Here is a 13908-nt window from a genome sequence, read left to right as displayed (position 1 = left end):
CTGGGCTGGTGGAGGGTGTCACTGCCCGTGGCAGGGGGTGGGACTGGATGATCTTCAAGATCCCTTCCAACCCAAACTGTGCTGTGATTCTGTGATGAATATTCCAGGGAAACACAAAGAAAAAACCCAAACAAAACCTCCAGCCAGGCAGAAGGAAACACTGTCCTCTGTGACAGAACATGCCTCGGAATACCTGCACAGAGGGACACGGGATCAGCCCCCACCAGCCCTGCTGTTAGTCCTCCCCAGCCGCAGAGCAGTGTTTTCACATTTAAATGCCACCACTAAGAAACACAAAGAGGGCTTTTACACAGAAGCTGTAACTGTACTCACGTTTCAGTACAACCGCTCACATGCTGCCAAAACACGCTTCAGCCACGAGGAGGAACAGCCACAAGGGTCGCGTTACAGGACACATCGGCTGCCTCGACGCCTCTAACAGGGCTGGCAGTGGCTGTCGCGTGGCAGCACTTTATGAACAGGGCAGAAGTAACACATTTTGTGGTGTAATGGACCATCAACTCACCTAATTAACTGAGAGCTGCCACCCTGAACTGCCTTCCAGGAAGCAAGAGGAGAGTTGTAAATGGCCCATTAAACAAAAGCAAGTAGAAATGTCACTGAGCAGTATCTATCGGAGAGGGGTAACGCACAGAGGCAATCTGTCTCAGGGCTGGGGCATGCTCAGAGCCAGTCCTGCTTCCCAGCACAGCGCCTGCTTTTAAACAGGGCAAAAACCAGTTTAAAAGGTTAATCCAACTCTTAACCACAAGCTACCACCCTGCAGAATGAAGCAAGCAACAGAAAACAGAGGAACAACCCAGTTTGCCACCGAAAGGAAGTCACTTTTTTATTGTGTTTGAGCCTGGGTTCAAAACCCCCAGCGGGGGGGGAGGAGGGGGAAGTATAAATATGAACAAACCCCACACTCGCTGCACTGCCTGCCAGCATTGAAGCGGGCTCCGCTCACACAGCTTCCAAGCGGAAGGGCAAGGCGAGCCTAAGGGGATCAGTGCTGCGTAGGAAATGTTGGGGCAGGACACCTCGCAGGAGGCTGCCGCTACCGAGGCCAAGATTTACTCTAATTAAACAAGGCCAGTGGTTGCCTGTAAGCCCTGAAAACGACCATCTGGTAAACAGCCCGTTAATTAAACTAGAAATCAATTCTTTTTCACAACGGAGGAGAGCGCCAGCCCCTGTCACAACACTGATGGGGAGCGGGGTTTCAGTGGTTGTGGGGCCTGCCTCGCCCCCGGCCCCGTCCGCTGGGCGCAGCGTCTACAGTGGAACGGGGGTTCTTGATGGTTTCGTCCACTGAGACAATAAGGCAGGCGGCCTCCGAGGCTGCCGTCAGCGCGTTAATGCGCACGATGGCTGGCTCCCACACACAGGCCTCGAAGTTATCGGCAATGTCCTCGTTGTTGACATCCACACCGTACCACATACCTCCCTGGTGGGAGAGAAGCAGAGACAAACGTTCAGGGAGAGGCAGCGACTGGACCTTGCTGAATGAAGAATACTCGAGGGAAACACAAAGAAAAATAAAAAACCAAAAAGCCTTTGTTGTCAGCAAACAGCGCCAGTGAAGCCTTGTAAAACAGGAGGCATGCTCCATTTCAGACAGAAGCTGTAGACGCCTTACAGGACTGACTTCCACTGCACTGCTGTCTCGCTCCCCCACCCACAGCCCTAGTTTTTGCAGCCCAAGATACAGCCGCACGTTTTGGGGCATTCCCCCTAACCCCACAATCATCAGAAGGGCGACACATGGTGGGAGTGACTCCCTCCAAGGCAGCAGAAGCAGAGAGAAGCCAAGGGGCCACCTCTAACTGCCTGAATCAGGACTGCACGTGCATGTACACGCGTGCCCCTCGAGACCCAAAATGATCAGCGGTCAGGACCTTCAGTCTGCAGCTCCTCAGGCAAACACGTGGCTCAGCCAACTTCTGTACTCTAATCACTTTAATGTTTAATATAGAAGCCTCCCTCCTGACAAACAATGCATTTTTAAAAAGCAAATCAAAACTCCCAGCTATAGAAGTCACCCGACAGCCGTGATCAAAGGGAAAACCAGATCACCTCCTTTTATAGAAACCTGCACCAAGCCCATACTTGATCCAAAAAACAAAATGCTGCATGTAATCAAAGAGGACACAAGCCTAACATGGGCTTAGCTGAACTGAGCCTGACTGATCCAGGCTCAAGAAATATAAAGAAAAGAAATCACACACACTACCGGTTCACACATGCAGCCCTCGGCTCAGAAGTGGGCACCAACCTGTGCGTGCTTGGCTCGGAGCTTGTTCAGTATGTTGGTGGCATCAAAGCCAGCGTTGTCACAGAGTTGACGGGGAATGATCTCGAGGGCTTTAGCATAAGCACCTATCAGCAGCTGCTGCTTGCCCGGAATGGTCCTGGAATAGTCCCGGAGGTATTTGGAAAGCTCCATCTCTATCGCACCACCACCAGCAACCACCGAGTCATTCTGAAAGAAAAGAAGACGCTCTCACTGCAAGGGGAAAAGCAGCAAAACCTCTCCTGCGACTGCTGCACATCAGGGTGGTGCAGACACACCAGACCCAGGGGAATCTACAGCCCAGGCTGCTGCCATCCCTGGGGGCACCTGCCAGCTTTGCCAGGAGCTTCCAAAACAGGTCACAAACCTCAAGTGGCAGCTACCTGCAGCTCTCCCCAGCTACACACAAGATAAAGGGATGGTCTGGAGACACCATACCAGGGGAGGGAGGGGAGGGAAGACCACACTCTCCTTGTGCTGGGCACATTTCCCTCTTTTTTTTTTTTTCTCCAGTAGGGAGATCAGGATGTTCTTTCTAAAAGCAAAACAGCTCCAAAAAATCCTGGCATGCTTCTTCCTATCCCCTCAGGGCACTCGGCCTCAAAGCTGTTTTTAACTAGAAAACACCACTTTAACACATTATTATGCATAACCCAGAAACACCTGCAGACAGGCGGCATCTATCACACAGGACCAGCAACTCCACAAGCAGAGCACACACATTCACACCAGCATCAGACTTCCCTCTCAGTGCTCCCAGCCTACCACCTTCACAGCCAGGGGACAGCTACCCCCTCAGACTGGGCACCAAGAGAGGGAACAAGCGGCTTTAATGGGCACTGACAGCGTGCATGCCATCGAGATGAAATCAGTCCTGCTATTCAAATCTACCACAGATTTACCCAACACACCCAGACTGCGTTCCCTTTAGGATGGGGGTGTTTCCAGAACACGCCACAACCCAGCAAGCCCAAGTTACAGCTGTACTGAAGAGAAAGCCAAAACCCAGGCATGCCTGAAAAGCATCTGGCAACATTGCCGAGAGAACGCTGCTTTGGCTGAGGAACAGCACTTGAGTTAATCAATCAGATGCTGGCCGTCTGCGCTGAGAGGTCCTAGTCTCTCCATAGAGACCTTAGTCAAATGTTGGCGTGTGAAAAGGTTTCTAGGAGTTACAGCTGTGCCAGGTCTGATCAATAAACCTCCCTGCTGGTTTGGCACTGGGAATCTCCACTGGTCCTTACCTTGATTGCTCTCCTGACTATCATGATAGCATCATGCAGGGACCGTTCCGTCTCTTCCATGAACTGCTCTGCACCCCCTCGCAGGATTATCGTGCAAGTCTTTGCCTTTGGGCAGCCTGTGAAGAAGTTGTACCTGCCAATGGCACAATGCAAGAAAGATTACAGCAACAGAGAAGCAGGGCTGCTGCCGAACAGGCTTTGCACCAATATGACAGTATGGGAACAGAGAAGCTCTTTACAAGCCTGACGCGTGACTGAAGCCATTTCACCCTACGCAGAACCCCTATCAGATCTTGAACTAAGAAGGAGCAGAGCCAGGCAACACACAAGTGAAATTTAAGCTGACCCAGGAAAATCCACTCTCTTCCAGTTGCTAAGGCTTTGCCCCAAACCCATGTTCTCATTTTCACTTGGCAGGAACAGAGCAGATATTAGCAGACAGCTCCAAAGAGGATTTCTCCTCTAGCAACGGGAAGAACCCCATTATATTGTACCCAGCTTCACTTCCGCTGATAGTCAAATGTCACTGTGGGATATCAGACGAGTGCCACAATCAACCTCAAAAGGCACTGCTTTTAAGTTACAAGTGAAAGAATACCACTATGCTTTCTACAAGACACTAGGGAATAATAAATATGTATTTTTAAAAGCATATAAAAGAGGTAAGATTTCAGTGAAAGCTTACTCCTGTGCCCCCCCTCAGACTCATAAAAAGCAGGAGTAACACAATCTTGTTTTCACACCGTCACCTTGAGAGATACTCAAACTGCCAGTGCTTAGAACTCAACTATTCAAACTAATACCAGAGCGCTTACACAGGACTACAGGTTCACAGCTGGTGTTACTTACCTCTCTCCTCCAATCTGAGTCTCCTCAAAGAGCTCGCATCGGCCCAGGACATCATCCGATAGGGCATTGACACTGGTCTGAATTGAACCACCACAGGCCTGCACAGGAAGGAGATAAAGCACAGCATTACCGACCCTGACAAACAAGACAAATTCCCCCAGCAGGCTCCCACTCTTCAGAGACGGTCCACTCTGTTAGCTGATGCAAAAACCACCCTGCAAGCCAGATTCAGGGAAAAAAATCCTCTTCTACTTCCCCTCCCATCTCACACATCTAGCCAGGCTACCAACACGAGAAATAATCCTCAACAGCAAAATAAGATTAAGGTTCTTTTAAGTGCTGACTCACAGGCTCTAGAGTCCAACAGCTACACAAAGCAAGCTTAGGAAAAATCCACTCACAAAGGAACAGTCAAGAAGTAGGGAAAATAAACCCCTACCGATGCAATGTACAGACCCCAATATGTCACAACAGCAGAGAAACAAAAAAAGCAGTGCAGATACAATTAGTGTGTGATTGTTCATTCCATCAAGGCACAGCTTCATCAGTATATGGCAGCTCTACCCAATAACTGCACTGGCAAAAATTATGCCATCTTAATTTTAAGTCTTTGTTAGGAACACTATGTTCAGTCATCAGTCACTGCCCTGTTTTGGGAACAACCAGCTGGGCACTGTTAAAACTAAATCAGAAGTCTGTTCCAAAACAAGGTAGCTCACCATCATAGTTCGCTTGAGATCTTCTTCTGGGACACGGCCAGCACAAAACATGTCTCTGTCTGCAAAGTACTGGGTAGCCACATCACCGATGGGAAGTTTGGACAGGACAACCTTGGCTCCCGACTTGTGGATTTTGTCTAGTTTGTCATACAAGATGTTCCACTCAGCATCCACAATGGCCTGGTAATCCTAGCAGGGAGAAAAGGGACAAGCACTCATGTCATGAAGCACTGCAAATGCCATCCCGCCACCATACCGCAGCGCCTGCGAAGGGAGAGCTCTTCTAAAACAACGGCAGTGGTGACACTGCTCCATGCAGCACTGGCAGACAACTGCTTTCTAAGACTCATAGGTGATTTTAGGTCACCCAATTTTATGCCAAAGAGCCATGTCTTAAAATGCTTCCAGCAGCAGAACTGAGTCAATAAAGGGGCTGGATGAACTGAGAGAGAGAGGCAGCGACAGCTCAAGACAGAACACGAGGAAGAAGGGATTATACTGATGTCCGAGAGGCACTTACAGAACACGGATGTTGGGGTGGAGAAACTTACAGTATCTATCACAGAGGAAAAACACAGATCCTGAGAAACCTCATGCTTTACCAGCATGCTCAGGTTTCACAAGCCTGTTGTGCTCCAGCTGTCAGTGAAATGCAGCCATAAACAGCTGGGAAATCTTACAAAAGCATGCAGCAACATCACATGCAGCAGCTGACTACAACAGAAAAGACCACCATCTTCACCAAGGCAGAGAGACTAACTGTAAGGGAACAATTACTAAGATCACAGTGGGGTCAAGACCCCAAAAGCAAAGCCCCCAGAGATCTTTAAATACCACAATTATGCAGCAACCAAATACACGCAACTTTCCAAGTTGTCCCAGAATGACTGTGTTTCATAAAGGTATTTTAACAAGATGGAAAGAGAACTAGTGTCCAAATGGCTACCTTGTTTGCTTAAATACGAAGAGGCTCTTTCAGCATTTAAAGCACTGCTAAATAAGCTTTCCCTGGAAGGCCACTTGTTAGGCATAAAGAAGCCACCTCACAGCCCACAGCTTATCACAGCATAGCAGAGACAGACCCTAAACCTGCTGTAATACAAAGTCTGCCATACCCTTCTCCCAAACGAGGCAGCATAACCCACCAGCTATTTTCAGGGGGGGAAGGACAACCAGAAGGCAATCCAATTTATCCCACTGGCTCTCTCAAGTAGCCACTACATCTTGCAGGCATGAGGATACGCGACAAGCTCCCCTTCCAGCTCTTACCTCCACTGTGTTTACTCTGACTTCAGCATTGTCCTTCTCGGCCTTGAGCTCCAGCTCCACGTTCAGCAAGGCTATCTTGGGAGACTGATACTTCTTGGGCTGCATTTCAAACCCAGCATAGGAGAATGTCTTCTTAAAGGCAACTCCGGCCACCAGCTGCGAGTCCTTGAAGACAGGGATTTGTGTTAGGCTCAGCCTCCCAAGGTTTTCTCAACAGGGTTAATAACTCCCACAGGAAACTCCCTGCTTTCAGAGTCCTCATTTACAAAGCATTCACCAACAGCTGTCTCCTTTGATTAACCCACTTTTAGAGAAAACAAGCAGCAAGTATTTTCTTCTCTCTGTTCACAAAATCAGCTTCTATCACTGCCTTTCTACCCCTCAAGACACCGCAGCAGAAGACACTATACACAATCTGAAGATCAAGGGATGGAGCAATCTGTTCCCTCTCTGATGTCTTTCCCATTTCTACCCTTTGAAGATGGATACTTCTCATTCACAGCCCCACGCTCGGGGTTTGGGGTTGGGCGTTTTTTTTGCCCTGGTTTGTTTTTCCAAGCTCCATCACCACCTCTGGGATTGTTTTGCAGCAGGACTGCCCTGCCCCACACTGCAGTCCCCTGAAGTTAACTTCTCGACTTCACAGATGGTAGAGAAATCAACATCTACGTCTCCCACTCCAGAAGTATCCAACCACACGGCAGATATGGCCCTGCCCAGCCACTGCAGCCCAGAGGATCCCTGTCCCTCCTAAACTAGGACAATCACAGACCACTTCTGCTCCAGCTGACAGGGCAAGACAACCCTGGATCTCTCACAAACCCTGGAGAATAGCATGTTAAATTCTTTGCCCCATCCTCATAGGTCTCCAAGGAGACCTACAGCAGAATAAAGGAGTCTAACAGCAGAATACAAGGGTCAAAAAACACTGACCACGGCAAGCTGCTTTTAGCCAGAACGGGAGACACCACCCTCCCCAGGGGACCAATTTCTGCAAGCCTCAGAACACCAGCAGGCCCAGACACCACAAAAACAGATGCTGAAGTGTTCCCAATTCACTAAATTAGTTGTCTGGGCAAGATAATAGCATGATTATAATGTCTCTTCTCAAAAAAAATGCTCATGAGGAGTGTTTACAGACAGTAACAGCCACAGAATAATAATTCAGAGAGACTGTGGTGAGCTTTACTTTTCAGCAGAAGGGTCCCAAGCAATGGGCCAAACCTATACAGCACACAGGCACGAGAGAGCACAGACACACCAGCTGTCCACAGCCCAAGGAAAACTCCCTGCCACATACCCGTACACAGTCCCAGGCACAACAGGTATATTTCAGCACTGCAGTATAAACCACACAGCCCATCTACCCTGCCCACCACTAGATCAGCTCATTCACAGCATTTTCTTTGCTTTTTCTCTCCCAACCCAGTAGTCAAGCATACAACCAGGACTGTATGGCTATTGGTTCCTATTAACAAAGACTTCCCACACACAAAAAAATTAATTTACAGAGATATAAATTAAATTCTTACCAGTAACAACATTCACTACAGACAGCAGTGAGATAAGAGTGTATTTGGCTCAAAAACCCCAGATTCTCTACCTACAGAAAAGAAATCAAGTCCTACTCACTAAGCTTTTTCCTCACATCAACAGCTTGCTTTTGCTTTGGTAATTCCTGAACAGGCACCATCAACCTGGCCTGCATTTCTGCTAGTCAACTTATCAAAGGAGCCATGATCACCATCTCCTATCCTTTCAGGACAGGCTCCAACAGAACTTACTTCTAAAGCACCTCCTTGCACCTTCTTTATTCCAATCATTTTAAGTTGTAACAAGTCATCTAACATCATGACAGCATCTACAACCATCTTGGAGAAAAACTCCTTGCTCTGGGAGATCAGCTTAGAGCTCAGGGCTGTGGCTGCACACTTCTCGAGCAGGCTTCTCTGTTCACTGCAAGAGATTAAAAACAAGGTCTTGTTCACTTGCAGATTCTTTTCACAAGCTCACAGAACATCATGTATGACATGATTAATTCACTCAGGAGAGGCAAAAGATCAGCTCCCTTCTATCCATGTGGAAAGCAAGACACACACATCAAAGCCCAGACTGTTGAAGTACAATTCTGCCTATCTGAGCCCAAGTACTGACCAGGTCGGCTGGCTACTAGACACCACAAGCCTGAGCAAAACAGCAGGGCTCAGCATCATCTCCTTCATCCAAAGGCAGTAAGAAGTTTCTGAAATCCTCTGAAGGTGGCATCTTCTCTAAGTATTAACTCAGGTAACATGCCACAACAGAGTGGATGACACAAGGGACACTAGGGAAATAATGGCTCCAGCTCCCAGGCTCTTACCACCCCAGTTATTGCTGACCATGAGAACTGCTGTATCTCACATCACAGGACAGCGGGAAGGATATTATGATTTAAGATGGTTATGCAGTTGAACTTGAAATTTTACTGCAGGTATTAGTAAGGTCAGATCAAGCAGACAAGAGCTTAAAATGCAGGGAGAAAACGAACTCTAGCATTCTCCCCTCAGATGAAGGGATCATTTCCTTACTGCTATTAGGGGTCTAAGTTCACGTATTCAACAGCTAAGAAGCGATCTGATTTTCAGAGAAGCACTGAGCATTCAATACTGCCACCAATTACAGCAAAAGCCGTAAATCACCACCACCACTGGAAATAAAGGAATCAGGCCGCTTATTTTGGTACCTAGCTTCCTCCATGTGCACTGGAAGACCCTGACCTACATACTTCAGCACAGCCCAAGTGATGGCATGGCATCTCCCCCAGAGGAGCAGGAAATTCAAAAAAATTCAACAATAAACCTGGTGTGAGGCTGTAGCTGTTTGGCCTGACCTCGAGACCTCAGCCAGAGCCAAAGCATAAGTCAGAAACACCCTCACACCAGCTACCTGAAGCCCAGCTACACACAACCAGGTCGTTTGTAAGGGAAACTTACTCTTTATCTTCCTTCTTCACTGCAACAGCAATGTCTTTTATCTTGTTTACAGCCTGTCAAAACACAAGCCAACAGCTGGATTAATGATTCATGCACTTAAGCTGACAAGATCTCCAACTTCGCTTTGTATTTTATGTCATCTTCTATTTCCTACTTCACCACCACTTGAAGTTTCAGGCATTTAAGCTATTCCACCCCTTCTACCACAGTAATTCCAAGAAACACACCAGCATAGAGGACTGGGAAGAGGCTCAGAGCTGCTCCGCAGTTTTAAGCTGAGAACTGGGGAACCAAAGGGCTGTTGAGGGAGTTAACCTCCTGAGAAGATTCAGTTTAATGTAACTGATGGGTGTCATGAGATGTAAGGTTTCCTAAGCATCAGTAAATTACAAGAGAATGGGAAACAATTTTTCTCATTTATTTATTCTTTCTTGGAAAAAACACAAAGCAATAGCACTCCAGAGGTACTATCCGCTAATAACAGCTCACTGACACCAGAAAAAGCAGCTGATGTTTGCAGTAGGATGGCATGAGATCACTACTGTCACTCCCCACGCCCATTCATTACTGAGTTCTGCCTGGAAGTGTGTTATTTTCCCTCTTTGGCACAGACCTCCTCTCCCCAGACACTGTGGAGGAGCCCAATACAACCCTCAGCTCTGCAGCAGCAGCTGAGCCCTCCCTCAGCTATAAGCAGCGCCACCTTACCAGCTGCGTCGCCGTGCGGAAGGCGCGGATGATGATTTGAGGATGGAGGCCTTCCTCCACGTAGGGTTTCACTTGTTTCAGGAACTCTGCAGCAAGCAGAGTTACAGACGTGGTACCATCACCAACCTGCATGGAGAGGAAACGCTCTCTGTCATCCACACACTGCAGGGCCACCGTGACAGCAGCTTCATAAACCACACAAGGGCTTCCAGAGAAAAACAGATTTTGTAATTTTCTCCGCTCACAGATTTGCACTTGAATTCTTCAGTGATTAAGAAGAGCTGGGTTCAGACTACATCCCATTTGAGCACAAAGTCTCATTTCCCAGTCACCTATGTTCATAAAACATGAACTTTGTATCTTTGAGGTTTCCAACCACCCATCAGATCTAGCTGAAACAGTGTAAAAGATCTGAAAGTTACCACAGAAGAGAAGGCATCAATGAAGAAACCAGCATAAATGCCAGCACTCCCCAAGCAATTCCCATCAGTTAACACAAAGCCCACAGAATCACCACCGTGAGGCAAGCTTGCTGCTGCATGTTATGCTTCTGAGCGCAGCCAGGTTACCCTCCTACCTCTGCATCTTGAGATTTGGCAATGTCCACTAACGTCTTTGCAGCCGGATGGACAACATCAAGGAGCTTCAGGATAGTGGCACCATCGTTAGAGATTGTGGCTTTGCCTAGGATTGATGCAGAAAAGGAAGTCAAGCTCAACCGCTGCGAGTAAAGCCCTGTCACTGTGAAAGGGCACCCAACATGCAAGGCAGCTCCTCAGACCTCAGGGAGACATTATTAATAGTCTGATAGTAATTTCAGAGCAGCCAGTCTCACTGTGCTTCACCATTTCACCTTTCAGGTCAAATGTGGCCTCAACCCATTACTGCACTACAGAGCATCCCAATCAAGCACCGGTCCTGCATCGTTGTGATTTCCGTCATGTCTAAACAACCACAGGACCTCACTCCGAATTTCCACTTAACAGTAATTTTTCTTCAGCTAAATGACTTGTGTTTATCTCCTACCTGATTTGAAACATGATCACCACAATATTTTAATGCACTCCTACAGCCAGAAGCACAACTACAAATTGGCTGAAAAGGAAAGTGATCACCCTCATAGGTAAGGGTGTTTCACAGAGGGTGTCTCAGCAGGTACCTCCATTCCCTATCAACAGCGTCTTTTTAGTCCATTTTTGGAGCAGATTAAGTGAAGTTAGTCTGAGTGCAGAAAAACTCTCAGCATCAATTAATAGGAGCTTTAAATTCATTTGTCTCTTACTTCTCAATAGGCTCTCCAGACAGATATAACCAGATATTCTAGTCTGACACTCACATGAAGAAAAAGACTAGAAATCAATCATACCAGTTATTAGGTGAATTTAAATCTAATGATCCTTTTTAATAAAAGTTATTACAGTTCCCATTTGTAAAAACTATTTAAAGACAGTACTAAGACCTTCCACCCCACCCTCCAGTAACACTAATTGTAAAAAGTAACAAATAATACACTAGTTTGGTGACTTCATACAAGTCTTTTCAGAGTAGGGGCAAGCCTCACCACTAAATCACACCAAAAAAAAAAAAAAAAAAAAGTCTACCCAGTAACATCCACTGACCTCACACCAAGCCACAACAAGTGCCGAGTAACTCCACAGATATAAGCCTCATTTAAAAAAATAAAATAACACAGATGGTTGGGATACCTGAAGACCAGGCTCTGGTCTTTCCTGAAACACACTGTTTCTCCTTTCTGGGGTGGACTCTCTTGTATCTAGTCCCACTAACCCTGGATCTACTCGATCTCAAAGCAAAGGCCACAGCTGCTTTAACTCAAGCTAGTAGGCAACAAACACGGACTTCCTCAGGTAGGTCTGACAATTATCTTCTCTGCAACAGTGGAAGCCAGAGCCAAGGTATGAAACCGAACGTTGAGACATAACCTGAACCTCTATCATGAGAGTTAAGTTTAGTATGGAGTGAGGAAGTTCAAGTCTGCATATATGCAAAAACCGGGTTTAATTGATATGACCACATATCAATTAAGTATGTAAATATGTACGCTGCCAGCATGCACTACACTTAAGAGATTATTTTTCCAAGTCACGTTTCTACATAGCTGTGGAATGTCACTGCCCAGTGCTTACCCCGGTCATCCACGATGAGCTTGTCCATGCCCCGAGGTCCCAGGGTAGTGCGTACTGCTTCTGCGATAACCTGGCAGGCATTGATGTTGCTGACAAGCTGAGGGATCCCCTGTGAGGTATCCGTCCCCTCCTTCAGCAGGATAACCGGTGTTGGCTGAAGAGAGAACCCACAGAAAAGTCATTACTCTGATCCCAACAGCCTGCAGGCAACCTGGAGCTAACTCCTCACATAGTACAGCAAGCTACAATCATGCAAAAAAGACTAAGACCAAAACCTCCAGCCTCTTTAACATTCTTCTGACTTGACACAATCCAACCACTTTCCATCTCTCGCTGCTTCCACAGTCTAACTGGAATTCACCCAACTGTCCCCAGTAAACGCTCTGGGACATAACAGTCCCAAAATCAGTGGCTTCCCCTGTACAGCATAGCCCAGCAAAGTTCTGATTCTGGTGCTAGACTGGAGAAGACAGTACATGTAGTAGTTACTAAGACTGCAGAGAACTGCAGGAACGCTGTGCCTGAATCAGTGACTTTTTTTTTTATTACAGCACCAGCAAGATGTCCAGCAGAACAGGCACAAAGGCCTTTTGCCTGTCACACCTCAAATCAGTGTCCCAGCTGCCCCAAGGATGGCAACTGTTGAAAGATGCTGTCACAGAGAAGATTAAGTAGACCAGCACAATTTAAGGGATTACTCCTGTCTGGCAGTAAACTGTGCTGGAGATAGCTTAGAGGATATCAAGATGCCAGAGCAGACAAAAGCTTCTCACTGCTCTGAGAGCACACCAGCCCTTTTCAGAAAGCAAACCAAAGATGCATTCCAGGCAAAGCTCAAACAAAGTTTCAACACAGCCAATGGTTGCAAGGTTTTAAACAGTTTTAAACAGCCACCTGTGGGCAGACAGCAAAATTATACGACTGTTGCACAGTAAGACTGACAAGGCTGGGGCCAAGGGTCTGATGTGTGAGCAGAAGAGGGCTGTGAGGATCACAGCCAGGGCTCTCTAAATCCTGGCAAGATTCTGTGAAAGAAAACGTACCAGATTCTTCCACATCCACCAGAGCTAAGACAGTAACGGAACGCAAACGCTTGCACCCCCAAGAAAAGCAAGGGTTTTGTGCCACAGCCTACGTGCTCCCGAGCAACAGCAACGGGGCTCGGAGCTGGGGAGCGCCGCGGCCCTGGGGGACCCGCAAAGGAGGGAGGAGCTGGGCCGGGCGGCCGAGGGAACGCAGCTATGAGGCTGGGGCGGAGGCCGCGGGCCGGGGCCCCGGCAGCCCCACGCACCGGGCTGCAGGCCTACAACTCCCAGCACGCACCGCTCCCACGCAGACCCTCCCCACCGGGCCCAGGAGCCCGGCGGGAACGGGGGGCCGACCTGCCTCCCCCACACCGGCTAGCGGCAGGCCTCTGCGACAAGGCGGCCTCTGCCATCCGCACCCCTCCATCGACCCAAGCGCGCCCCAGCCCCTCCACAGCCCCGCCAAACAAGGCCCCTGGAGCGTAGCGGAGCCCCAGAAGGCCGCGCCCAGGCAGCGAGGCGCGGCAGCGGCGACGATGGCGGCGGATGACACTCACCATCATCCCGGCTGCGCTCCTCACTCTCGCTGCCCGCGTCTCAGACAGACCCCACCCCACAATGCACTGCGCCCGCCGAGAAGCTTCCCCGCGGCCGGAAGGGCAGGGAAGCGCGTGTTGCT

General features: G+C 48.3%; 1 protein-coding gene across 1 annotated transcript; it reads right to left on the bottom strand.

The window, feature by feature from the left end:
• Positions 1-824: 824 nt before the first annotated feature.
• Positions 825-13900, bottom strand: CCT7 (chaperonin containing TCP1 subunit 7). The gene is made up of 12 exons (XM_040590664.1): positions 13787-13900; positions 12205-12358; positions 10635-10741; positions 10058-10183; positions 9350-9402; positions 8162-8333; positions 6378-6542; positions 5109-5297; positions 4390-4487; positions 3541-3673; positions 2279-2485; positions 825-1450 (listed from the first exon to the last, which is right to left on the bottom strand). Exons 1-12 carry the CDS (start codon positions 13790-13792, stop codon positions 1226-1228), a joined length of 1635 nt encoding a protein of 544 aa, XP_040446598.1. The 5' UTR covers positions 13793-13900; the 3' UTR covers positions 825-1225.
• Between the last annotated feature and the right edge of the window lie 8 nt (positions 13901-13908).

The sequence above is a fragment of the Falco naumanni genome, chromosome 1 (genome assembly GCF_017639655.2).
Source record: "Falco naumanni isolate bFalNau1 chromosome 1, bFalNau1.pat, whole genome shotgun sequence".
NCBI lineage: Eukaryota > Metazoa > Chordata > Aves > Falconiformes > Falconidae > Falco > Falco naumanni.
The sequence above is the reverse complement of the archived record's forward strand: the minus strand, read 5'-3'. Positions and strand labels throughout refer to the sequence as shown.